The 25,018-nt window shown below is 35.5% G+C and overlaps 1 protein-coding gene across 5 annotated transcripts in view; it reads left to right on the forward strand.

The window, feature by feature from the left end:
- The window catches only part of CTNNA3 (catenin alpha 3), a 1,730,823-nt gene that overhangs the window by 1,626,194 nt on the left and 79,611 nt on the right, over window positions 1–25,018 (forward strand). For all 5 annotated transcript variants that reach the window (XM_041748054.1, XM_041748051.1, XM_041748052.1 and 2 more), the window contains one exon: window positions 8,005–8,139. In XM_041748054.1, the coding sequence (XP_041603988.1) occupies window positions 8,005–8,139 (135 nt within the window). The remainder of the gene's footprint in view (window positions 1–8,004; window positions 8,140–25,018) is intronic.

Consider the following 25,018-nt stretch of genomic DNA (forward strand, 5'->3'; position numbering starts at 1 on the left):
TTACAATAATGTTCCTAATTCTATCTACTTGGACTTCCTTTTTTCCTTTTTCTTTCTTTCTTTCTTTTTAATTTTTTTCCACTCTTCTTCCCTGTTTTACTTCCTTGAACATATGTTTATTGTGTGTAGCCAAATACAATTTACTATTCTGACTCTATCTTAATTAGCTGTTTAACATCTAGAACTCTAACATAAGCTCAATTGTCCCAATCAGCCAAAATCTTTTAGGCTTTGGAGGTATCTTGACATGGTGTGGTAGATCATATATGCCTTTCAAGATGTATTGCTTAAGTTCTGTAAAACTCTGGTACAAATTCTGTCTATATTCCTAAAGGAATAAATTGTAATAGCTAACAACAGTACAATTGCTGTTGTTAGCTATTACATTTTTTTTTTAGGATTTTATTTATGAGAGACACAGAGAGAGAGGCAGAAACATAGACAGAGGGAGAAGGAGGCTCCTCGCAAGGAGCCTTATGCAGGACTCAATCCCCACACCAAGGATTATGCCCTGAGCTGAAGGCAGATGCTTAACTGCTGAGGCATCCAGGGGTCCCACTATTACAATTCTTAAACATGAAAAAAAAAAAAAACAATTCTTAAACATGTTCCTCACGAATAAAGAGAATGACAAGTTAGAAAAGTACTCTTCTTACAAATCCAAGATTCCAGACTCTTAGTACACATCTCTTTCTATTGCTCAACTCTACACTGTAATTCATGGTGTTAAGCAGGTATTCTAAATTAGATGAATAACACCTCAAAAGGTAGAAAAAGTACATAGATCTAAATTAATTAGAAAAGCTGTATATCCCAAATAGGAATGAGATGTACATAGGAACCAAAATAAGATGAATATCTGGTAAAGTGTCTGGCATAAGGGGGGAACAAAATTAGACTTCCTTACCACTGAGTGGTGTGTCTGAAGCCTATAATACTCCTTCACTGTAATTTTGCCAAAGCAAAGATATCCACAATACCTGCTGGGTACCTCCACCTCATCATAACTGAACACAATTAAAATGAAATTTTGGTGTTAAAAATAATGAAAACCAATGCTAATTCAAGAAAGGATGGCATTTAGAAAACAAGATGGAAGGATTACAAGCCAATTCACACACAATACATTTAACTATGAATGAAACAGCTGACAAATGCAATCTATATTGATATTTTGACAGAATATTGTCAGTGGCTTGCTTCATTTGAATTGTTTCCCTACTGATGTTGTGAGAGTCAAAAATGCATTTTAAAACATGTATGCAAAAAAAAAATCTTCTGAAGCATTTATTATATTATTCTAACATGTCCCTTAAGAATATAATTTCCAGATGCATCTTATGACAATATTTGTATTTTGATTCTGTTATCTACCTAAAATTTATTTTGGGCAGATATTGATGCCTAGATTTGTTCTCCAGATTAATGAACTTTATAAAAAATTAAATGCATAGCAATTCTCAGGAATTAAATAGGAATAGATAGATAGATACTAAAATATATTATTTTTGTATCTTTTTTTTTAAGTGCAGTTGACACACAGGGTTACATTAGTTTCAGATGTACAACACAGTGATTTGACAACTCTATCTATTATGCTGTGCTCAGGACAAGTGTAGCTACCATCCGTCACCACACAATATTATTATAATACCATTCACTATATTTTCTATGCTTGTACCTTTGTTTGCCTTTTATTCCATACTGGAAGCTAGTATCTCCCACTCCCCTTTACCCTTTTGTCTATCCCCTACCCTTCCCCTCTAGCAGCTATCAATTTGATCTCTGTATTTATGAGACAATTTCTGCTTCTGTCTGTTTGGTTGGCTAGTTTATTAGATTCCACATATAAATGAAATCATCTGGTGTTTGTCTTTCTCCGTCTGACTTATTTCATTCAGTGTAATACCCTTTAGGTCTATCAATGTTGTTGCAAATGGCAAGACATTCTTTTTTATGGCTGAGTAATAGAAACCTCAGTTTGCTAAATAGCAGAAGTGATCCACATCAAAAGGGAAAAAAAAATGTTTCAAGTGTTCTGGGATTCAGGGTGTAAAATCATCCCAAATTAGTAAGTGATCATATTTTTTTATTTTAAAAAGAGTTTATTTATTTATTCATGAGGGACGCACAGAGAGAGTCAGAGACATAAGCAGAGGGAGAAGCAGGCTCCATGCAGGGATCCTGATGTGGAACTCAATCCTGGAACTCCGGGATCACACCCTGAGCCAAAGGCAGATGTTCAACTACTGAGCCACCCAGGCTTCCTGGTAACTGACCATCTTTAATAGGAGAGAGAGAGAGAGAGAGAGAGAGAGAGAGAGAAAGCACTCCTTATTGAGATGGTTAATAGAAGGAAAAATAGGTTTTATAGTAGGTAAGGTGTGTTATGAAAGAGTTGAAGATTATATGTGTTGAGTATGAAATTATGGGGCAAATAATGGACTGGGAAAATCCATGTGTATCTTCTGGAGAAGGGACTGGATGACAAAGATTTCGTTATTTGTATTTTGTAATAGTTGAAGCTGTGTTAGTGTGTACTCTTGCTTAAGAAGAGGATGAGAATGAAAAGATGCCCAAGAACAAAAACCAAGAATGTGAATGAGGCAACATTGAAAAATTTTTAGAAGTCATGATTGTGAACACGAAGAGAGATGAGGATTATAAGGTTGAGGGAAGGTTTTTGTCCTGAGGGATATTATGTTGCAAGATTAAAGGATAGAAAAAGGAGACATTAAAAGTGCAGAAGAAGATGGAATTATTGGTAATCTATGATCCTGAGGAACATGAAATGAGACAGCCTCTGAACTGGAGTAGAAGTGGAGAAATGAACCCTGAGGGAAGGAAAAAGTCATGGACTCAAGCCCTTTGCTATCACTGATTGCTTGAAATTTCTGTTCTAGAAATTCGCACCGACACCTAATACTTTTTATTAACAAACTTTGTCAAGGTAGCAGAATTTAAATGGCTGTCTGTAGTTACAAAATCATTTTAAATGTGTCTTAAATAAAATTTATATTCCAATGTGGACAAAAAGTTGCAAAGCTTATGGAATAAAGATCTTTAAAAGTATTCACTTTGCTAATTCACTTTTAAGATTTGGACTGAAAGGTAATAAATGTTTTTTACTTTTCTCTCATTCTGAAATTATGTATTCTGTATTGGTACCAAGCATCTTGCTGGAAGAGTGAAGGCTGGTTTAATTGTGAGAAAACCACCTATGCTCACATGCCATCTACTTGCCTGCTTGCCTGTAGTGAGTGTCCTAGTGGTTAAAAACTAAAAAAAAAAAAAAAAAAAAAAAAAAAACTAAAAAAAAAAAATCAATGTATTAAAAACTTAACCAGATGTCTTGGTCAACATTTCCTGTCATAATAAACTGGAAAATAATAACCAATATGTGCTATCTTATTCAACCACTTGAGTTGCCTAAAAGTCACTAACAGTGTTCCTTTAAAAGTTTTTTTTTTTTAAGATTTATTTACTTATTTGAAAGAGAGAGCATGAGCAAGAGGAGGGACAGAGGACAGAGAAAATCGTAAGCAGACTCCCTGCTGAGCATGGAGCCCTACTCAGGGCCGATCCCAGAACCCTGAGAGCATGACCTGAACCAGAATTAAAAGCTGGACACTTAGCTGACTGAGCCACCCGGCCACCCCCAGAATTATTTAATACAAATTTTATTTGAAAATAAAAGTCAAGGGCATGAATGTTTTAAAGATCTAGGGCCCAAACCTTTCTATCATCCTCTTGAAAAAATATAAAAGGTAGAGGGAACATTATTTGATTTTAAAAGGGAGTTTGGCAGATAATAGAAGAGCATTCTTTTTAAGATTTAAAGATTTTATTTTTTTTAAGATTTTTGAGATTTATTCAGATTTTTTTTTTAAGATTTTATTGATTCATGAGACACAGAGTGAGAGAGAGAGGCAGAGACATAGGCAAAAGGAGAAGCAGCTCCCTGTGAGGAACTTGATGTGGCACTCGATCCCAGGACTTCAGGATCATGCCCTGAGCTGAAAGCAGATGCTCAACCACTGAGCCACCCAGGTGTCCCTAGAAGAGCATTCTTAAAGTGAGAATGATTCGTTCTCCTGATTCTGCTATAAGGCAGCCAAAATCGACTCAGAAAGGCTGTCAATAGAAAAGAAGGCTTTAATGACTTTTATGGTGTGGAATTTACCAACTGTATGTTTTTCTGCTTCACCTGTGTAACTGACTATGGTCTTTTGGTGTAACCAGGAATTCTCATCAGTTCTGGAAATGAAGGGTGAATGTGGGTCAAACAAACTTAATTTCAAAAGTTGAACTTCACATTTTGTACTCATTTGACTCACTGTTTCCTTAAGAGAATTAGACAATCATTGTATGGCCTTGAAGAGTCTCTTGAGAGAAACTATATGTTTTGCTTAACCTTGGGTGATTGCAGCATTGGTTATTGGTCAAGAATATAATTATTAGGAGTGCCTGGGTGGCTCAGTTTGTTAAGCTTCCAAGTCTTGATTTTGGCTCAGGTCATGATCTCAGGGTTGTGGGATTGGGTTCTGCCCCAGGCTCCATGCTCAGAAGAGAATCTGTTAGAGATTCTCTGTCTCTCTCTCTCTCTCTCTCTTCCCTCCCCCACTCTCTCTGTCCCTCTCTTGAATAAATAAATAAATTTTTAAGAACCTAATTATTACTTTGAATGTTCAATTTCATCATAAATGTGTAGTGGTACTGGTCTTTAACACTATTCCTACTTACAATTTACAAAGAGTGTCAATTTAAGAAATCAATTTACAAATCAGAGTGGCAATTAATCATTTATTATATAAGATAAAACTGGCAGGAAGACTGATATTGTTCCTAGACTGTGAAGGAAGGGATGTGTAGCCAGACCATGTGAGCTTGAATACCAGCTCTACCATTTATTAATTGGATGAGTCAGCTAACTTCTCTGTGCTTCAGTTTCCTCCTTTGCCAAATAGTGATAGAATCTACCTCTTAGAGCTGGTGATTAGTAAAAGAGTTAATAAAGGTAAAACACCTAGAATAGTATGTGACATATAAAACACTATATGTGTTAAGGATTATCATTGAGTCCATCCATTGGAACAAAGAATAGATATGGACCATCACCCAGTGAGGACAAAGAAAAAGGCACTTTGAATACATATACTATAGGAGACATCATTGTGCAGTGAATGAAACAGAGAAAAGTGAATTCAAACCTTTAGACAAATCATATACTCTCTCCAAAACTCAGTTTGCAAATGTGAGAAATAACATTATAAGCCCAAGTAAAATGGCATGGTGAAATTATTCACACAAAGGACATGGCACATAGAACGTACTTAGTAATGATCAACTTCCTGTCATGATAAAACAATGTGATGCCTTCTGTCATTGTAGGTAATTCTAAATAACTAGTTTTTGGTCTTTGAAAAATAATAAGTATTCTCTACTATAGAACAGTGCTGGAGACAGTGTTCCTATGAATTTTCTATTTCCTTGGAACTATGCAGTTCTTAGTGTTCTGTGATTTTTAAAAATACACTTCCAATTCTCTTGAGTTAGTGATTTAAAATAAAACTGATTTTTAAAAAAGGTTTTATTTATTTATTTGAGAAAGGGAGAGTGAGCAACAGGTTGGGGGAAGGGCAGAAAAGGTGAGCAAGAGGGAGAAGCTGACTCCCCACTGAGCAGGGATCCAGATGCAGGCTTGATCCCAGGACACCGAGATCATGACCTGAGCTGAAAGCAGACACTTAACCCGCTGAGTCACCCAGGAACCTCTAAAAGAGATCTGAAAGTAAATATGTTTGGGTTCAAATCTGGCTCTACACATACCTCTTCACTCCTGGGGAAGTTATTATGTTTTCAAAATTTCTTTTTGTTTTTAAGATTTTATTTACTTATTCATGAGAGACACAGAGAGAGGCAGAGAGAGAGGCAGAGAGAGGGAGGCAGAGACAGGAGAAGCAGGCTCCATGCAAGGAGCTCTATATAGGACTTGATCCCAGGACTCCAGAATCCCACCCTGAGCCGAAGGCAGATGCTCAGCCGCTGAGCCACCCAGGTGTCTCTCTTTTCAAAATTTATGATTTCTCATCTATAAATTGAGGGAAATCCTTTCTTCTTTTTCTCTCCTCCTCCTTCTTCCTCACTTCCCCTGTTTCTCTCTCTCTCTTTGTCCTTCTTTTCCTTCTCCTTTTTCTTCCTAGTTACAGTTAATCCTCTTGAAATTTGGGAGATTACCCTTACTTCCTTCTTTAAAATTTGAGAGGCATTCTCAACGTCAAGGTCTCACTATCCTCTTGGCTGATTGGCTGGCTAGCTGGTTATATGTATCTGTCTATTCATTTAAAAGTCTAGGCTGTGATAGTATTTCTGCAGAATTAATTTCTTTGCTACCTTTTCTGATTAACTTTGACCTAAGGGTGGTATGTTCTTATCTTGTCTACACATTTTATGGTTATGTTAAGACTATAAATTAGTCTTAATCTATTTAGCAAATATGAGAGAATAAGATTCTCAGGAATTTTTCAGCAACACTCCAAATTATGAATTACTAAGTAAAAGAATAAATGCATAGAATGGTTTTTTGGTCTTTCATCATACTTTTATTTCTTTTTTCTTTTTTTGTTAAAGATTTATTTATTTATTTTTGGGAGGAGGGGCAGAATCCCCACTCAGCAGGGAGCCTGACAAATCTCATGACCCTGAGATCAATACCTAAGCCAAAATCAGAAGTTCGGATGCTTAACCAACTGAGTCAATCAGGTGCCCCAGTCTTGCACTTTCCAATATACATTTTAGGCCATTAGAATCAAACCTTTTGTAATAAAAATATTTTTATATGTATGGAAGTTATAAATATCTATTTTAAGAAATATAAAATAGAAAAAAAAAAGAAATATAAAATAGGAAGAAAATGAAAATTATTGATTGTGTCATGTTTGTTTATTTCATATATTTTCTAGTCTGTTTTAAACACAAATACAACCACATATTTATGCTATTTGATTAAGATGGTTTATAAATTTCAAACACTGTTTTTTCCACTTTCTAAAACTATTTTCCCACCTCTTTTGGGCATATTTTCTTGAGATAATATAGTATCACATTATATAGACATGCATTCTTAATCTTTCCACTATTTTTGGACATTTAAGTTATTTCCAAATACTATAATTATAAATAATGTTGTAATTAATATTTTTCATATAAATTATTATCCATAATTCTACATCCTTATGAAATTATATTTAAAGTGCAAGTAAGGGATTTAAAAATTCTATTATGATTACATAAAATAAAGAACACAAAGAGTTAATCCAGATCACAGATACTTACTGTGTTATGTTGAGCTCAAAGCTGTCCTCTAAGATGTTCCTCATGGGTGATATTACAGTGTAGGGGCCTATTTTTGGTAAAGAAGCTTAATACATCTTTAAAACACATATGTTGTTTATTTATTGGCTCCAGGTAGATTCATGGCTGTTATCTAAGATGCAAATGATTTCTTTTGTCTATAATAGCCAAGAATCTATAATGCTGAAAGTAATCGAAGACAATGTATGATTCATTGTAGATGTTTTTTTATTCCCAGACAAATAAGACAGGACAGACAATGCAGAATTATGAGTCCCAAGAAGTATTCTAATAGCAACTCTAAGTGAAGGAAATAATTGCATTTAAAATATTTATTTATATTTATGTAAAAATGCAATCTGAAGATGACTTCTAATCTTATAACTTAAAAGCAATTGTTTCATGTACCTTTTCATGTCTGAAAATCCCTTTACTATTTCTATTGTCTATGCTAAAGTAATTAAGTTTGAAACATGAATAAACTCCTCTAATGGTGGAAGCATATCAGAATCTATGTGGGCTTGGGCTGAGAAATGGGGCTCCATGACAAGATGCTGCCTTATGAGGTACTTCCAAAGTTGGCATTTATTCAGTCTGATCTACTTATTAGTTATTTTGCTATTTCCACTTTTATCTTTTATGCCTACTTAGTGCCCAGATCCATCATGCAAGCAAGATTTGTTGGCCTATCTGGAACAGATTAAGTTTTACTCTCACCAACTGAAGATCTGCAGTCAAGTTAAAGCTGAGATACAGAACCTAGGAGGAGAACTCATCATGTCAGCCGTGAGTTGTGCCCTACATTTATACCATCACACATAGAAGATACTTGAAACAAAGCAGCAACACCCCTCCTCACCTCACCAAATCTTTTAGGTTCATGTAGGTTTCAGTAAACTCAATTGGAGTGTATTAAATTGCATGAAGTTAAATTAGTGAGGAATCGAGCTAAAGAAATGCTATCTCAGTACAACTTCTCTTTATTTACCCTACAGATTTTAGAACGAATCAAGATTTGTAAGCCACTTGAATAAGAAATAGATATTAATTAAAAGCATGGTCTTCTGACTTCAGAGGGTGAGCAGATGGAACTGAACTGAATCCTGTAATTTTTATAAAATAAATGCATATGGATTTTCAAATCAATGAAAGCAATGACTTTATTGCTGTTAATTGATATTCATTTTCCCATTATTCTTTTCTATAACATAGAAATTCAGGCATTGTAAACTGTTATTTCTGTATGTAACCATAGAAGTGGAGTGTGATAGACCATAGATTTGGAAAGACTTCAGTAAATTCTTTGGTGACCCTGAGTTTCAAACCACTATAAAATGATCATAGTAGAAATAATGTCTAACTTTTCTACTCATCTTTTAATAACAGTAGATCATTTCTCTAGAGCAGGTATGGTAATAAAATAATATTTGATATCTATATTGGATTCAGTTATCAGTGACTTTGAGAAGGGCTTAGACCAAGATTATAAATTTAAGTTAAAATGAAACATCATGAATGTTCTAGGAACTTATATTCATGAGGACAAATGATAACAGCATCCTTATAAATTTGTAATTTCTAGGACTTCTATAGCCTGACATTGGACTTTCCTTCAGTGAACTAACATGCTTTAAAAGAAGATGATTGCAAAAACAAAAGCAAAAGATTACCATGAAGAGTAGAAGGCGGGGAACTAATTCTTATTGACTATCTATCTCTTGCCTATATTTTATTTCATCTGATCCTCACAATAGCATGCCAAAGAGATTGCTTATTTGCTTGTTTCATTTTCACTAACATTGGGAAAAAAATGACATTCAAGGAAGTTGAAAACTTCCCCAAGGTCGTACTATCCTAGTAAATGTCAGAACTGGAGTTTATCTTTAAAGGCTTATGTCATTCCTATTCATGTGAACAACCTCAAATCTATGATGAAATTGATCAAAAATAAAGAACGTGGAAATTATGTCCATTAATTATTAGAGATACAAATGTTTTGTTTCCTTGATATTAAAATTTTCCAAAAACCCCCACCACAACCCAACACAACTTGTGCAGTACTGATGCAATGGCACTTTTAAAAAAAATGTGTTTTAAGTAGTCACAAGCTACATACACAGAAACTTGTGTGGGTGTATGAATACATACATGCATATAAATTTATATATGCACACAGCATGTATATACAATATTCACACTTTGAAATATTAGATCTTTGCAGTGAATTATTAAGCTTTCAGTCTTCATTTTCTCATTTAAAATTATACTACTCTGAAATGTGTAAAATATTATTTATGTGTAGACCAAAGTCTGTTTACTTTTGTATATTTCCCACAGTCACACATTTTCTGTCATTCACAAAGCCTAAATTCATATAAATCTAGGGCAGCCCCGGTGGCACAGTGGTTTAGCGCCACCTGCAGCCTGGGGTTTGATCCTGGGGACCCTGGATCGAGTCCCACATCAGACTCCCTGCATGGAGCTTGCTTCTCCCTCTGCCTGTGCCTCTGCCTCTCTCTCTGTGTGTGTGTGTGTGTCTCTATGAATAAATAAATAAAATCATTAAAAAAATAAATTCATATAAATCTTATTTTCCCATTATTTGCTGCTTTTACAGGTTGTTGAAGCTAAACTTTCACACACACATACACACAAATACTGTCAAAATATGTTACTGTTAATTGTTCTTTCAAAATATAATTTCCTCCAGATGTACAAATTTGTATTTCCTGTTTGGTGTGATGATTCAAATTCATGAATTTGCCCATATTTTCAGATAGATTAGGCACAAGTTTATAAGCCATGATTTACAATTTAAAAGCTGAGTCATTATATAAAATAAGAAATAGCATTGCAAATCCAAAACTATTTTGTCATCATTTTACCCACAATTCCCCTTTAGAAAAGATAAATCTGAAAAAGGCAACATTTCATGCCCCCTTTTACAAACCTTACAGCCATCTGCTTGCAGGTAGATCCTGGAAATTTTTTTTTTAATTTTTATTTATTTATGATAGTCACAGAGAGAGAGAGAGAGAGAGAGAGAGAGAGAGAGAGGCAGAGGGAGAAGCAGGCTCCATGCACCGGGAGCCCGACGTGGGATTCGATCCTGGATCTCCGGGATCGCGCCCTGGTCCAAAGGCAGGCGCCAAACCGCTGCGCCACCCAGGGATCCCCTGGAAATTTTTTTAAAATACATTTCATTTACATGTGCCAAAAAACACTTGCTTTAATATCTCAGTGACCCTGAGTTCTTATCTTGTCATCTTTCTTTTTTAAATTGAGAAGAAGCTCAAATCTAAGTCATCTCCTTTCTCTGAGGTCTTTTGAAAAAATAACAAGCATGATTCTAAAGCAGGCAAGCTCATTAAAAATTATAGAAATTTGTTATTTTTTATATATTGTTATAGTTCAAAACTATAGATTATCCAAAACTCAATAAGTAAAGTTTGTATTTCAAAATCAGTTTCAAGAAACATCACTTGTAGAAAATATATTTGATTAAAAAGAAGTAGATGGAGTGCTTTCTGGGTCTGGGGTATTAGTTTAGGAAAAGATTAATTCATAGCCTAAAGAATTAGATCATTCTCAAAGCATTTGATTAAAATTATCTTCTAGTCATTCTTATATCTATCTGCAACCACTTATTCTGAAGTTACATGTTTTGTTAAGAAGGAAACCAAAGTGAAGTTCACCTAAAACCCCAACTATGACTTGAGCATCTCTGTGTCAGGTGTTATAGAACATCTGAGGGATGCAAAGATGAATACATGATGCTTCCTTTAAGATAATCAAGTACATATAAAATCAATACATAAAATATACTCAAATATTCACAAATAAATCTAAACGATGTAGTGGTTTGCACAAAAGCATGGAGTAACAGGTGAGGGGATAATTAACTGCACTGATGTGCCAAGTGGGCAAGAGAAAGCTCCATGACTGACTTGACTATAATTTCAACCTTGATTAATAAGTAAAAAACAACTGTATACTCATGGAGGAGAGGGAAAGGATTGAAGTAGATCATACAATTGAAATAAAAAGAAAGAAATAGGAAAAGAGAAGGAATTCCGTGGAAATAGCAAAGAGTCGGATGTGATTGGAAATAATTGTTCTTGGTACCATTGGTGTGCGGGTTGGGGGAGGGAGAAGAGAAACTGCCCACGAAATAGGGGCTGTTTAGAAAGGGTCACTTAGGACGTTTCCACTTTACCTTGCAGGCAACGGAGAGTAAAATTGCAAAATTTTAAGTTTGAGATGGGCGTAAGCAATCTAGGTATTTGGAAGTGAACTCTTTTGACAGGACAGTGATAGATAGAAAGACAAGGGACTGGATGATGGAGTATTTAGAAATGATTTTTAAAATAGTCCAAGAGAATAAAAGTGATGCAGCCCTTAAGAAACAAAACAGAACAGGGACTCTGTGCTGCTAATGGAGGCATGAAGGCCTCAGAAAAATAGGCCTTGGAGGAAATGCCCCTGAGTGCGAAGGCTGAGGTAGACCAGCTGTCTCCCTGGAATCAAACTAAGGCAGTGTGTGGAGCAGCAGGTGCTGGGCCTCGAGAGGTGGAGACTAAGTCCAAAACAGAAAGCAAAGGCTACTGGGTCAATCAAAACCCTGCTCAGTGAAAGAACCCCCATGCCCCAGAGGAGGCAGCTGACATGCCCACTGTCTGAGGACTACAGGGCTCAGATGGCAGCCCAGCAGGCACAAAACCTGTGGGTTCTCAGGATGGCAGCCTGCATGGTGCAGGGGTAGCCTGTGGGTGAGGCCACCAGAAAGAAGAGCCGAAAGGTCTTCAGGCCTAGCCAAAGCCACCCTGGACACTCCTGATGAAGACTTTAGGTTCAGTGTCTTTTAGCCTCTCCATCCTGAAGCAGCTTTCTTTCCTGGATAGTGTGGGGCTTTTTCTTGAGGGCAGGGCCTTTCCAAGAATGCTCTGTTGGACAAATATGGGGTTGGTCTGTGCACAGCTGATCAGGAAATCTGGTTCCATGGCTGCTGGGCTGATGTGACACCAGCATATTGGTTATTGTCAGACAAGCACAGACCCATCTGTAGGTTTTCAGATGAAATGTCCTTCTCGACAGAAGCAGATCCATTTAGAAAAGCTTTCAACAATAAGCTGAAGAGAGTGTTCTGCATATTGTGGAAAGAATGTTTTACCTTAGGAAGAAATTAATCAGCTGTTGGTAATAAGAATTATTGGAGAAGTTATCTAACTTTACATCGGTGCTTACTTTTCAAAGGATGTCCTGACAAATGATGTAGTGCTTTATGCCATAATGTTATGTCTCCCTAATAAAGTTATTTTTGGAAAAATAATAAAAAAGAAAGAGAATTGGATTAGGCAATATTGATGAGAATGGAGAAGAGTGAATGCCAGTAAGTAAGCAAAAACTCTGAAGTAGAAATTGATTAGAGTCAATCTGTTGAATGACAGATTGAAGAAGGATGATTTAAGACTTACCTCCAAGGTTTTGAGATTGGTAGCTTACTTAGTCAAAACTGACATCATTAACAAAATATATATATATATATATATATATATATATATATATATATATATAAAATGATTAAATGAGTAAGATACCTCATTTGGTTCTTACTTATTGAATTTAAGTGGCTAAGTGGCAGCCAAAGAAAAAGTTCTAGGAAAAGCTGAGTATAGGATTCTGGAGATATGAAAGAGAAATAAATAGAACCAATCCAATGTAAGCATGCTGAATAAGAGAAAAAATAGCTAACACAGAGACCCAAAATCAACCTTTTTTTTCTTTTCTTTTTTCTTTTCTTTTCTTTTCTTTTCTTTTCTTTTCTTTTCTTTTCTTTTCTTTCTTTTCTTTTCTTTTTTCTTTTTCTTTTCTTTCTTCTTTCTTTCTTTCTTTCTTTCTTTCTTTCTTTCTTTCTTTCTTTCTCTCTTGTGCCTCTTTCAAATACAGAGACTTGGCTGTGGCAGTTAAAACAAACCAGGGAGTTTATTTTCTCCAAAAAAACAGTCTGAGAATGAGCAATCCAAGATTGTTAGGGAAGCTTTGCAAAGTTGTTAAGGAATGAAACACTTGAGTCTTCCTGCTTTATTATTCTTGGCTTCTGACTTTCATTTTTATCAAGGTCAAAATATGGCTGTCTAGGTCTAGCAGTGGCTTTTATATTCCAGACAGTAAGAATGAAGAGGAGCAAACATTCCTTACATTTTTAAAGTTCTTTCAAATGCTTTCATTTACATATTATTGGCCAAAACTTAATCATCTGGCTATATATAACTGCAAGAGATGCTACAAATATAAAATTTGTCTGTTTGGACATGTTTTAATCTGGGCCCGTTGATTTTTCCCCAATTAAATCAGAGTTTGGTTTTTTTGTAAAGAGAATGTATATTGGGTGGCAACTATCAATTTCTATGATATCCTTCTACATTTATAAAAGTCATAGCAGTATTCACATTTCTTATAATTATCTGCTATTTGATATATATTCTCCTCTAGACTATAAGGTCCTTAAATATTGTTGAACGATTGACAGTATAGTAGCCAAAGATTATAAATAATGCAGAAAATTCAGGTTGACTGAGCCTTAATGTGTATATTGGATTTTGCACTGATGAAAGTGTCTTTATATCTTTTCCAAAGCAGCATCAGTAACAAATTGAAGGCAAAAATTAGGTCATACTGGGCTAAATACTGAGCATGCGGTGACAGGAAAAAAAAAAAAAGAAAAAAGGATAGCAAAGAATATTTTCTAGCAGTCTTTAGTTGAAAGGAAAGCGGGGGGGGGGGGGGGAGAGAGAAACCTGGAAGGAGGAGGAGAGGGAGGATGAGAGGGGGAGAAACAGAGAGAGAGACTTGAGGGGCAGATGGAATTGATTGAAACTCCTCCTTACCCCTCCCCCCTCTCCTTCTTCCTCCTTCTTCCTCCTTCCTCCCCCTCTTCCTCTCCCTTCCTCTTCTCTTTTCTCCTTTTCTCCTTCGTCCTTTTCTTCTCCTTCTCCTCCACTTCCTCCTCCTCTTCCCCTTTCTTCTTCATCTTCTTCTTCTTCCTCAGGCTTACATTTTTTATTTCCGTACTTTTAAAAAATGGAAGCAATTGAGTAAATGTTTAGGTAAAGAGCCAGAAGAATTCAGAAAATACAGATCTCTGAAAAATTAAGACCATAATGGATAGACTAAAATCTTCAGCAAGGGAGAAGGAATGGAATTAGGAAAATAAGTAGAAAGACTTAATTTGGAGAGAGAATTATTCTCCTGAGGGATAGAGTAATGCAGATATTAACACATTCAGGTATAGATGAATAGGAAGAACATCTTGCTGAAGATTGATTTGAGCGCTCTTTCCATGATTTTATCATAGTAAAAGATAAAAGCAAAGATGTCCATATCTTTAAACACTTTTTGATATTGCTTGTGAGAGAAAATAATCTAACAGCAGTGATTTGAGATAGTAACCAGAGATACTGAATGCTAGACATTGTTATTCCAGAGCTGAGCTCCAGAGCATTGCCTGGATTATGGAACCTAACTCAGCTTCAGCTTATCTTTCAATCACAAGAAAATAAAACCAGTGTGGCCTTCAGGGGCCATCCTCTCTCAAAGAAAGGAGAGTATATAAAAATTTAATTTAAAAAATGATAGCAAAGCATGACAAAACTGTATAATTAAATATATGCTGTTGCAGATTAGTTTCCATAACCACCCTGACTTATTAATGGACTAATTTAGTAGTACAGTAAATATATAACTCCAAGAAGATTAAAATGTACCTGGGTTACCTAAGGGCAGTCCCATAAATTTTCCATCAATTGTTCCTCTAGTGTTCTTATGCATCATGCCAAGTATGGAAGCTATTGCACTTTGTGAAAGGAGTCTCACCATAAGGAAATACATATTTCTATATTCTAGATTGTATGTATAGAAAATAAAATTTGTGAGGAAAAATAAAAAATGAAAATGATTTTAAACTCTTAAAACTACCCTTTCTCCACATGCTATGCTTTTAGGCAAACTTTTTAACTTTTCTTTTTTTTTTTTTAACACTACTTAAAACTGATTAATTATGTAATGGTCACATTTTGTGTGTTTCCTTTAATGTATTTAATTGTGCTCTCTTATCCTGAGGCAGGTATGCCAAAGCCACAATTTTAAAAATTGGATAAATAAATAAAACTAATCAGTCAGGGTGGAAAGATCAGCAAGATTGAAAATTTGCCAAGCAACTGCAATTCAGCTGTAGCAGAAATCAAGGGGCAGTGTGCATTCAATTAGGAATGATAGAGAAAAACAATGCAGCTATTGACCAAAAGAGCCACCGGGGCCTACAGAACTCAGGCAATTGAGTATATACCGAATGACTTAGTAGGTTAATGTGCTTGCCACATTAAGACATTAAGGGAATTAGTTAATGAGCTTTCTCAAGCTACTGCAATCATTGGTACTCATCAAGAAAATCGGGAAAAGTAAAAGAAGATTTGGAAAATTAACTGAAGTATTTAGACATGTAAAAAAGGGCAGGAGTTATATACAAAGGAATGGAGAGAGATGCAAGAAATGAAGAAAGGGAAAATACTGGAGAGAAGAGCAAACAGAGAAAACAAAAAGAAGAAAGAAGACAATTTGCCTATCAACTTAATTCTCTGGAGTGTTTTTTGTTTGTTTTATTAAAGCTAAGGAGGAGGCAAATGGAACAATAAACCTTAGTAGTTCAAGGTATATATTTTAAAAACAAGCAAAAGTATGGGGATGTTGTTTTCTTTTATATTGCATTGTAGTGAGGTGGACTAAGAAAGTTTCTTGGTGTCTGGGTAATCTGATGTCACAATGGCTTAGATTTTCTTGAGAAAATTATAACATTATAACAGATTATTTCCAAGGTGTGATAGCCAGTGAAAGAACCTTGGAAATAACCTATCCCTGTCATAACTATCTAACTCGAAGTAACTTTATAAACAAATAGGTCAGGAAAGGGTTCCTTCCTTCCTTCCTTCCTTCCTTCCTTCCTTCCTTCCTTCCTTCCTTCCTTCTTTCTTTCTTTCAGAGATGGAGGGAGAGAGAGTATGCCTGAGGTGGGGTAGGGGCAGAGGGAGAGGGAGAAAAATCCTCAAGCAGACTCCCCATTGAGCACAGAATCCATCACAGGGTTCAAACTCACAACATTGAGATCATGCATAACCTGATCTGAGTTATATATATAACCAACTGAGCCATCTAGGTGCCCCGTTAGGTCAGGGACTTTCTATAATTTGCCTTAGTTTATGAAGATATCTAATGGCAAAGCCATTACCAGAATATCTCATGTTCTTTACTCTATTGCTATTGAAAATAAGCCAGTGACCATCTAGTGAGTTTAGTGGCAAAATGACAGGAGGCGGTGTTGATACACTTATCCAGGATGGTTACTATAAATATCAAGAGATAAAAAATGGTTTTAATTGAATGATATAGGAAAACATTGACTAGAACACAACAGTAACTGATGATAGTGGTGACTTAATGAGCCCGGATTCTGAAGAAAGCCTGATCAGACACACTCTTTAGCTTCAACACGAGAAACTAATATGAGGTAACAGGAAACTCCTGGACTTCAAATTAGAACACCTATGCTGTAATCTAGACATCAGTTTTTTAGAGTCTCTTTCTTCATCTATTTATAAAACTAAGTTTTGATATTAAATGAGCTTTATGGTTCCTTTCAACTCATAATTTATGATGATATTCTTTATAGTGAATGCATATATTTCTTTCTCTTTTCATCTTATGTATATTCTTCATCTATTTTCTTTGTGATTACCATGGGGAGTACATTTAACATCCTAAAGTTATAACATTCCAACTTATATTTATGCTAGCTTAACTTCAACAACATACGATATTTCTATTCCTTTAACAACTCAATCCTCCATGCTTTTTCAGTTGTCAGCATCACAAAATAGCATCTTCATACCTTGTGTGTCAAAAAAACATAAACTAATACAATTTTAATGCATTTATATCTAAAATTATGTAGAATACGAAATGTGGAATTAAAAACAATAATTGGTGTTAAAATTAATGATTGTTTTTTAATGTATTAGCTTCTTAAATCATGTTGTGTTACACACCATTGTTACAAAAATAGTAGCTTTTATAATTACCCATGTATTTACCTTTACTGAGATACTTATTTCTTCATACAATTTTGAGTCACTATCTAATGTCTTCTCATTTCAACCTATAGGACTCCCTTCAGCATTTTATTTCAGGGCAGGTCTAGTGGAAATGAACTCTCTCAGCTTTTGTTTATCTGGAAATCTTAATCTCTCACTCACTTTTGAAGGTCAGTTTTGCTGGGTATAGTGTTCTTGTTGGTCAGTTTTGCTTTTTGCCCCTTGAACATGTCATCTCACTACCCCCTAGCCTTCAAAATTTCTGATGAGAAAGCTGCTGATTACTTATTGAGGATCTCTGGTAACAAGTCACTTCCCTCTTGTTGACTTTAACAAGACTTTGTCTTTGGCTTTCAATAGTTTGATTATAATGTGTCTTGGTTTGAGTCTTTTTGAGTTCATCCTACCTGGGATTCATTAAGCTTTTGGAGGTTTAGATTTGGGGTTTTCATCAAATTTAGGAAAATTTCAGCCATTATTTCTTCAAATATTCTCTCTGTCTCTTTGTTTCTCTCTTTTTTGGGGACTCTCAACAATGGATATGTTCATCGGTTGATACCCCACAAGTCCCTCAGGCTCTGTTCATTTTTCTTCAGTCATTTTTTTGCCTGTTGTTCAGACTTGTTCCTTTTTTTTTTTGTCTTATCTTCAAGTCCACTTATTCTTTCTTCTGTCTGCTCATATTGGCTTTTCATCTTTCTAGTGAATTATTCATTTTAGTTACTGTACTTTTCAACTCCAGAATTTCTTTTTGGTTTCTTTTTAGATTTTCTATCTCTTTATTGATTTTTGCAATTTGTTCATACCTTATTTTCTTGACTTTTTTTCAAATCTTCCTTTAGTTCTTTGAGTAACTTTAAAACAGTTTTTAAAAATCTTTGTCTAGGGACGGCTGGGTGGCTCAGTGGTTGAGCATCTGCCTTCAGCTCAGGTCATGATCCTGTAGTCCCGGGATTGAGTCCCACATTGGGTTCCCCACAGGGAGCCTACTTCTCCCTCTGCCTGTGTCTCTGCCTCTTTCTCTGTGTCTCTCATGAATAAATAAAAAAAATAAAATCATAAAAAAAAGAAAAAATAAAAATCTTTGTCTAGTAGATCTGTCATTATGCCTATATATGTGTGTATATATACACATATATACTTTTTTCTTTATATGGTGTAAACTTTTTTGTTGAAAACTGGTCATTTGAATCTAATAATCTCATAAATCTGGAACTCAGATTCTCCTCCTCCAAAATTTGCTGATGTGTTTATATGCTTGCTTTTTGCTTTGTGTGGGTGTGAGGGGATGTTGTTTTGCTTTTTAATTATTACAGGCTATCCTTGTGACAAGGATCAGCCTGAAGAGAAAACTAAAAGTCATTTCAGGTCTTTTTGATCCTGTGTCTTTGGGCATAATCAGTGAGTTTCTTACTATTCCTATAAATGTGGTTGCTTTTGAATGTCCTAATTTTCCAACGTCTGGCTTCTAAAAGGAAAAAATAAAGAGAAAAATGAAGGGACAAATAAAGATGCCAGATCTTTAAGTCTCCTGGTAGTCACTTTAGCCAGTATAAGAAGTGCTTACAACAATGGGGGGCAGCACTTGTCAGCACTTCCATGATAAGAAGCAGCAATCAGTGATCAGAGCACAGGCCCCTGATATCTAGAGGACAGGGTTGTTTTTCCCCACCCTGGCTTTTACAAGTTGCTCCAGGAACATATGCACAGTTGATACCAAGTGGCTAAAGGGCAGGAGATGGAAAGCTGCTATCTAGCTAAGAGTTGGAATTGACAGATATTAACCATAATGAACTTCCCATGCCTTTCTCCGGAAGTCTTCAATAGATTCCAGAGTTTCTAAATAATGATACCAGAACACCAGATATCAGATTTCTATCCCACCATTTTGTCTGGAATCCTTGACTTTATTCATACCCTTTGCTTCTCTTTTCCTTTTCAATCCCTATCTAAAATTTTCCTTTAAGCACCAGTGGGCAAATTATAACACAAATAGCACGTTGCTATGTTTTGATTTGTTTTTTTTTAAACAAAAAACAAAATTCTGGAATTTTGTTTAAATGATATTCCTTATAGTTCCATTTTTTTTAAAAGGAAAATATTTGAAGAATATAAAGCAATGGAAAAAATGTTTTCTGTTTTAGAAAAAAAGAATTGGTTTAATTGTTTTCAATCCTTAGAAAAGAAGAAAGGGGATTAATTAAACCTATTGTGTGTTGAGACAATCTGAACCACAGAACTTCATAGAAGTGGGAAGAGAGGCCATGAAAGTGAGCAAGATGTATTTGGCAGCTATATGATGGTGTCAAGTTACCATCAGGGACAATGCAGCTGAAGGAAGAGAGCAGAGCTAGATACAAACATCTTGATGTTCATGAGTTCAGTTGGAAGACACAAAAATAACAGAAGAAAAGGGCAGAGAAGAAAAATAAAGGAGGTAAAGATACTAGAAGAGCAAAATGCTAGTGTTTAAATTGCCTTTATCCAAAGGTGTTAATAAAGGCAGAACTGAAAGCAGATGTGAAAAATGGCTCAAGGCAATGTGGATGTCGTTTGCAAAAGTAGTAGTTTCAGTCTATGGGCCCTGAATTTGTTCTCGGTGCAGGTTATGAAGTAATACTAGTTATATTCATGATATAAAGATTCCTGTGAGAATGTGTTGTACCGTTTGTATGTGTGTGTTTTCCCTAGCAAAATCAATGTGATCTACATTTTCCCCTTTTGATTAGTAAAGTCTGAATGATATTAATAGGAAATCAATAACTGTTAATAATAAATATTATGTATTGACTTATAGTTTTGTTTATTCCAGAGCTTCACATCTTTGGCACTAGTGGTATGTGGTATTGAGGCTAGATAATTATTTGTTGTAGTAGGCTATCCTGTGCATTATAAATATTTAGCATGAACTCTACCTACTAGATGCCAGTGCTCCCCAACTCAGTTGTGATAAACAGAAATGTCTCCAGATACTGTTAAATGTTAAATCATCCTTGATTGAGAACTGTTGGATTAAGGACGATAAGAATTAAGAGAAAACTAATAATGCTGTTACAGATGTTGTTACTCCTTTGTATCATATCCCCTTACCTGGTATTTCACCCATCTTCCAGCTACTGCAAGTGTTGGCTGCTGACATCCCCTAGCTGCTCCCTTCTCTAGATAATTATCTTCACCTTGGGTGATTATGCACCACCACATCTGCATGCCCTAGAAACCTATGGCAAATGACCAAAGAAGAGGAGAATACAAAAGTCTAGACTTCTTGCCTCAAGATGGAACCAACTCTGCTGCTCAGTTTCACAGTCCCTTATGAGATCAAGTCATAGCCATCTAATGATGTTATACGGACATACTTTCACCCATCCTCTGATTCCCACTTCCCTACCTTTCTGAGAAGAGCCCTTCAGTAACCACATGCAAAAATTCCTCTCAGGCTCTCCATAGATATTTCCTCAAGAGACAAATGATAGCATCTTTGTGTCCTTTCCTGTCATTTCTTTGTGGATGGAAAAGAGGGCAAGGACAGACAATTTGCTTAATTTGGTGATTGCACCACTCATATTGACACATTCATATATATTATTTTATCCTTTCTACAATGCTGCAAGCAAACTTGTGGCATTCTGTTGACAAGAAAACTAAGGTTAATAAATGAACATAACTTGCCAAATGTCATGTGGTTATTAAGTGCTGGAGTGAAAATGTGAATGTAGGTTCTAGTTTCAGAGTTCTTTGTTATTCCATACTAACATACACTTATTTTGATTGTGCTTCCCTGAAACAATAATATAGAAATGAGTTAACAAGTCCTATTTTCAAGGATTTCAGCTTGAAAGAAAAGACAGCACAAAATGTTAATTTACAAATAGAATTTGTATTCTTCATGCTCCTAAAAAATTGCAGTAGTTACACAAAGTCAAGAAAAATATAGGAATCAGAAACTAAAACTAAAAACAAGCACTAAAGAATTTTTTTAAATTAAAAACAAACAAATGGATATTACTAAGTCTTTGGTCAAATTAGTTACTCCGGTTGAGTATATTTACCGGAAATTAAGAAGTTACTATATTGTATAGTTTTCATTGTTTGATAATAACATAGACATTTTTCAGTAGCACCTGGTATCATAATGTCCTAACCTAGGGGTCTGTAAAAGACAGAAATGCTCAAATGGACATTTATCTTTTTTAAAATATTTTATAAAAAAAAATATTTTATTTATTTATTCATGAGAGACACACAGAGAGAGGCAGAGACACAGGAGAGACACAGGCAGAAGGAGAAGCAGGCTCCTCACAGGGAGCCCGATGTGGGACTCGGTCCCGGGACCAGGGATCACAACCTGAGCCAAAGGCAGATGCTCAACCCCTGAGCCATGCAGACGCCCCTCAAATGGACATTTCTTATCCTGACTTTCAATAATACCTGAAGTTACCACGTTAAATCTTAATTTAGTGAAGGCTTTGCAGGAGGGAATTGTGAAAATATGATCTGGAAATGCTGTTTTCTGGTGTAGCTGATCACAACAAATAACACTCTGACAACTCTGGGGGAACAAGTGCATTAAGTCTTCTCTTTGCAATATTAGACATCTTGGGAAAGTTTTTGTTCAAACCCTGGGTCACAGACAATTCATGGTTGAATTGTACAATAAAGTTCTGTGTTTTTTCAAAGGGGATACATACCCTTTAGATATCACTTATACTCTAAAAACATTGAGCAACTACTGTGTGTATGTGTGTGTGTGCACACACGTGGTATTATTTCTTACTGCTAATGGCAAAATTTACATTCTTTCATGAAAGTTTTAGGAACTTCACTTATGCATTCAACCAGATGTGGAATACAAATCCACTCCTCTTCTGCACAAAGACAAATCATTTTTAGTCTAACCTCAGGTTCTATATCACATAGCATAAAAATAATATAATGAAAGAAACATTTATGGAAGATTTTTCAGACAACAATGAGTTACTCAGGTTAGGCTCTACTATTTTAACGAACAGCTCTTATTTCTCAATGACTTAAAAAAAAACAAGTTCTTACTTTCTTCTCACATTTAAGTTTGATATGAGTTGCAAGGGAGCTTTTCTCTACATGCTCAGAATTAGGATTTATGCATTCTGGAATCTTACTATGAGGCCTCCATAATCCCTGTACTAGGAAAGGAAAGGCTAGGAGGGTTGCTCAGTGGTTAATAAATACCTTATAAGAATATACTACTGCATATAAGGCACTTAGCATGGTGTCTAGCATTTGGTAGGCACTCATTAAATATTAGCTAGTAGTAGTAATAGTAGTAAGAGTAGTAATAGTAGTAGTAATAGTATTAGCTAATATAGAATAATGTGAGCTCTACCCTGAAGTGAAAGTATTCATTAATATGTTTCATCTAATAGATATAAGTTTATTTCAAATTAACTTTAAAGGAAGAAGCTGGGAAAATGTTCTCCTTTTAGTGGGTAATTCCTTTGCATGTCATAAAACAACTTATTGCCCATCACTACTTTAGCAGTAGTACTTGATATGGACTTTGAGGATGAACAATCATCTTTGCTTTTGTGCCAAGATTAGCTTTTGGTTCACACGTGGCTGATGAGGATTGAAGGATTGCACAAAGTAAGGTTTAGGCTATCCTTAACAGTATTTAGCATAAGGTAAGGGATCTTCAGAAAGATGCATTAGCCTACTTGGACTTTAATTTCCTTGTTGCCATTGCAAATGGAGACATTTAGTTCTTAGATCTGAATAAAGATTGGGAGAGAGATTTTTATTTGACATTAGAGTGTTTATGCAAATGTCACATGTCCAGAATTTCAATTACAACATAGAATAGAACTTCAGCTACTCCAAAATTCAGAAGACTCATTCTGGCAAGATTAACATTTCTGATGGCATGGGATTTTAAGAGTTTGAGGGGTGTGCCATAGTTGAATAGGTCACAGAAATGTTTAAGAGCAGTACAGAATTAGTAAACTAAGTGTGTTTGGCAATAGATAGATATCAAAGATCTGAAGCAAATAAAATATTGTCATTTGGGTAGTCTGAAGAATTTCACAGAAAATTTGAGCTAAATAATAAAGAATTGGAAGAATTTGGTTAGGTAGAGAGGAGAAAAGCTCTATGAAACAAAGCTGAAAATAGGCCTTTCCTGATTTATTATTAAAACATTACCTTGCCTATTTGAATTAAAGAATAGTGTAAGTATAGACCCATAAACATTTTGCTGATTAGTGTAAGTATAGAGCCATAAACATTTTGCTTGCAATGTTTGTGTGTGTGTGTGTGTGTATGCATGTGTGTGTGTGTGTGAATGAGAGGGAGAGGGAGACTCAGAATAGACTGACAAAAGACCAAGAGAATGGGCAATATGGCTGTGTTTCATAAAGCTAAAAAATGAGATTCTATTTAGAGTTAAAGGAATAAAGAGGGGTGTGCATGTATGTATGTGTGTGTGCACATGTAATTAGTTTATATATGTAAACCATATGTGTAATATATGCATATGTCTGTGTATGTGCATGAAATGAGTGCTTATTAATCTAGGTACTGTACTAAATACCTGAAATGCATTTGTTTTCATTATCCTTACCAAAAAATGGTGCATGAGATAACTAGCATTATTACTATTTTGTAGATATGGAAACTGAAACTTAAAGGCATTGAGCAACTTCTCCAAGATCACAGAGATATTGAGAGGCAGGGCAAGATCTTAAACCCAGTGCTCTGACCCTAATGCATATACATGCCATGCTAAGATGCCCGGCAAAAGAGCACAGAGGCTTGGATGAAAATGGACAATTGAGTGGATTCAGAGTTCATATCTCACACTTTGAGTAGATGGGGCACTTTTCCAGGACAGGGTTTTATTCTTCACCTCTGTGATAATTATAATAAGAGTAATGTTCACAGCAATGATAGCCAACATTTATCAAGCTCTTAACAGCCAGACCTTTTAAGTCCTTGATATTATTTTATACACACAACAATGCTCTGAGAAAAGTTCCATTTTATAAATGCTCTAAGGGAAGTCTCATTTTATAAATGAGAAGTTAAAACTCAGAGAGCTTAGGTACAAGGAAGATCTATATCTTTCTCTTTGTTCTCTTCCACTTCCATCCTCCATCTCCCTCTCACTTGCCACCCCCGGTGTTCAATGTTAGCGTTTTGGGGTCACAGAGATGCAACCAGAGTCCTTTTCTATCTGTCTTTCTGTTCACATACATAATATCTCCTATTTCTCACATTGTATTCTGAAATAGCCAACTATGAGTCCATGGGAATCATCCATGTGGTCCTTCACACTCACTTCTTTCTGGAGTAGAACTTGAAACATAAAATCTTGGGGCTCTTGGATATTATAACTATTCTTCGGGAGCTCTCAGTAAAGTTTGTCCAAGGATAGGGCATTACCCTGAGACATTTCTGCACATTAAGGTAGAATTAAAACTAACATCTTGCTGCATATGTCACTGCCAGCTATGTAAAAGGCACCACAAGTCATCTATGGCCATGAAAAC

Source organism: Vulpes lagopus, chromosome 3 (genome assembly GCF_018345385.1).
Source record: "Vulpes lagopus strain Blue_001 chromosome 3, ASM1834538v1, whole genome shotgun sequence".
Taxonomy (NCBI): domain Eukaryota; kingdom Metazoa; phylum Chordata; class Mammalia; order Carnivora; family Canidae; genus Vulpes; species Vulpes lagopus.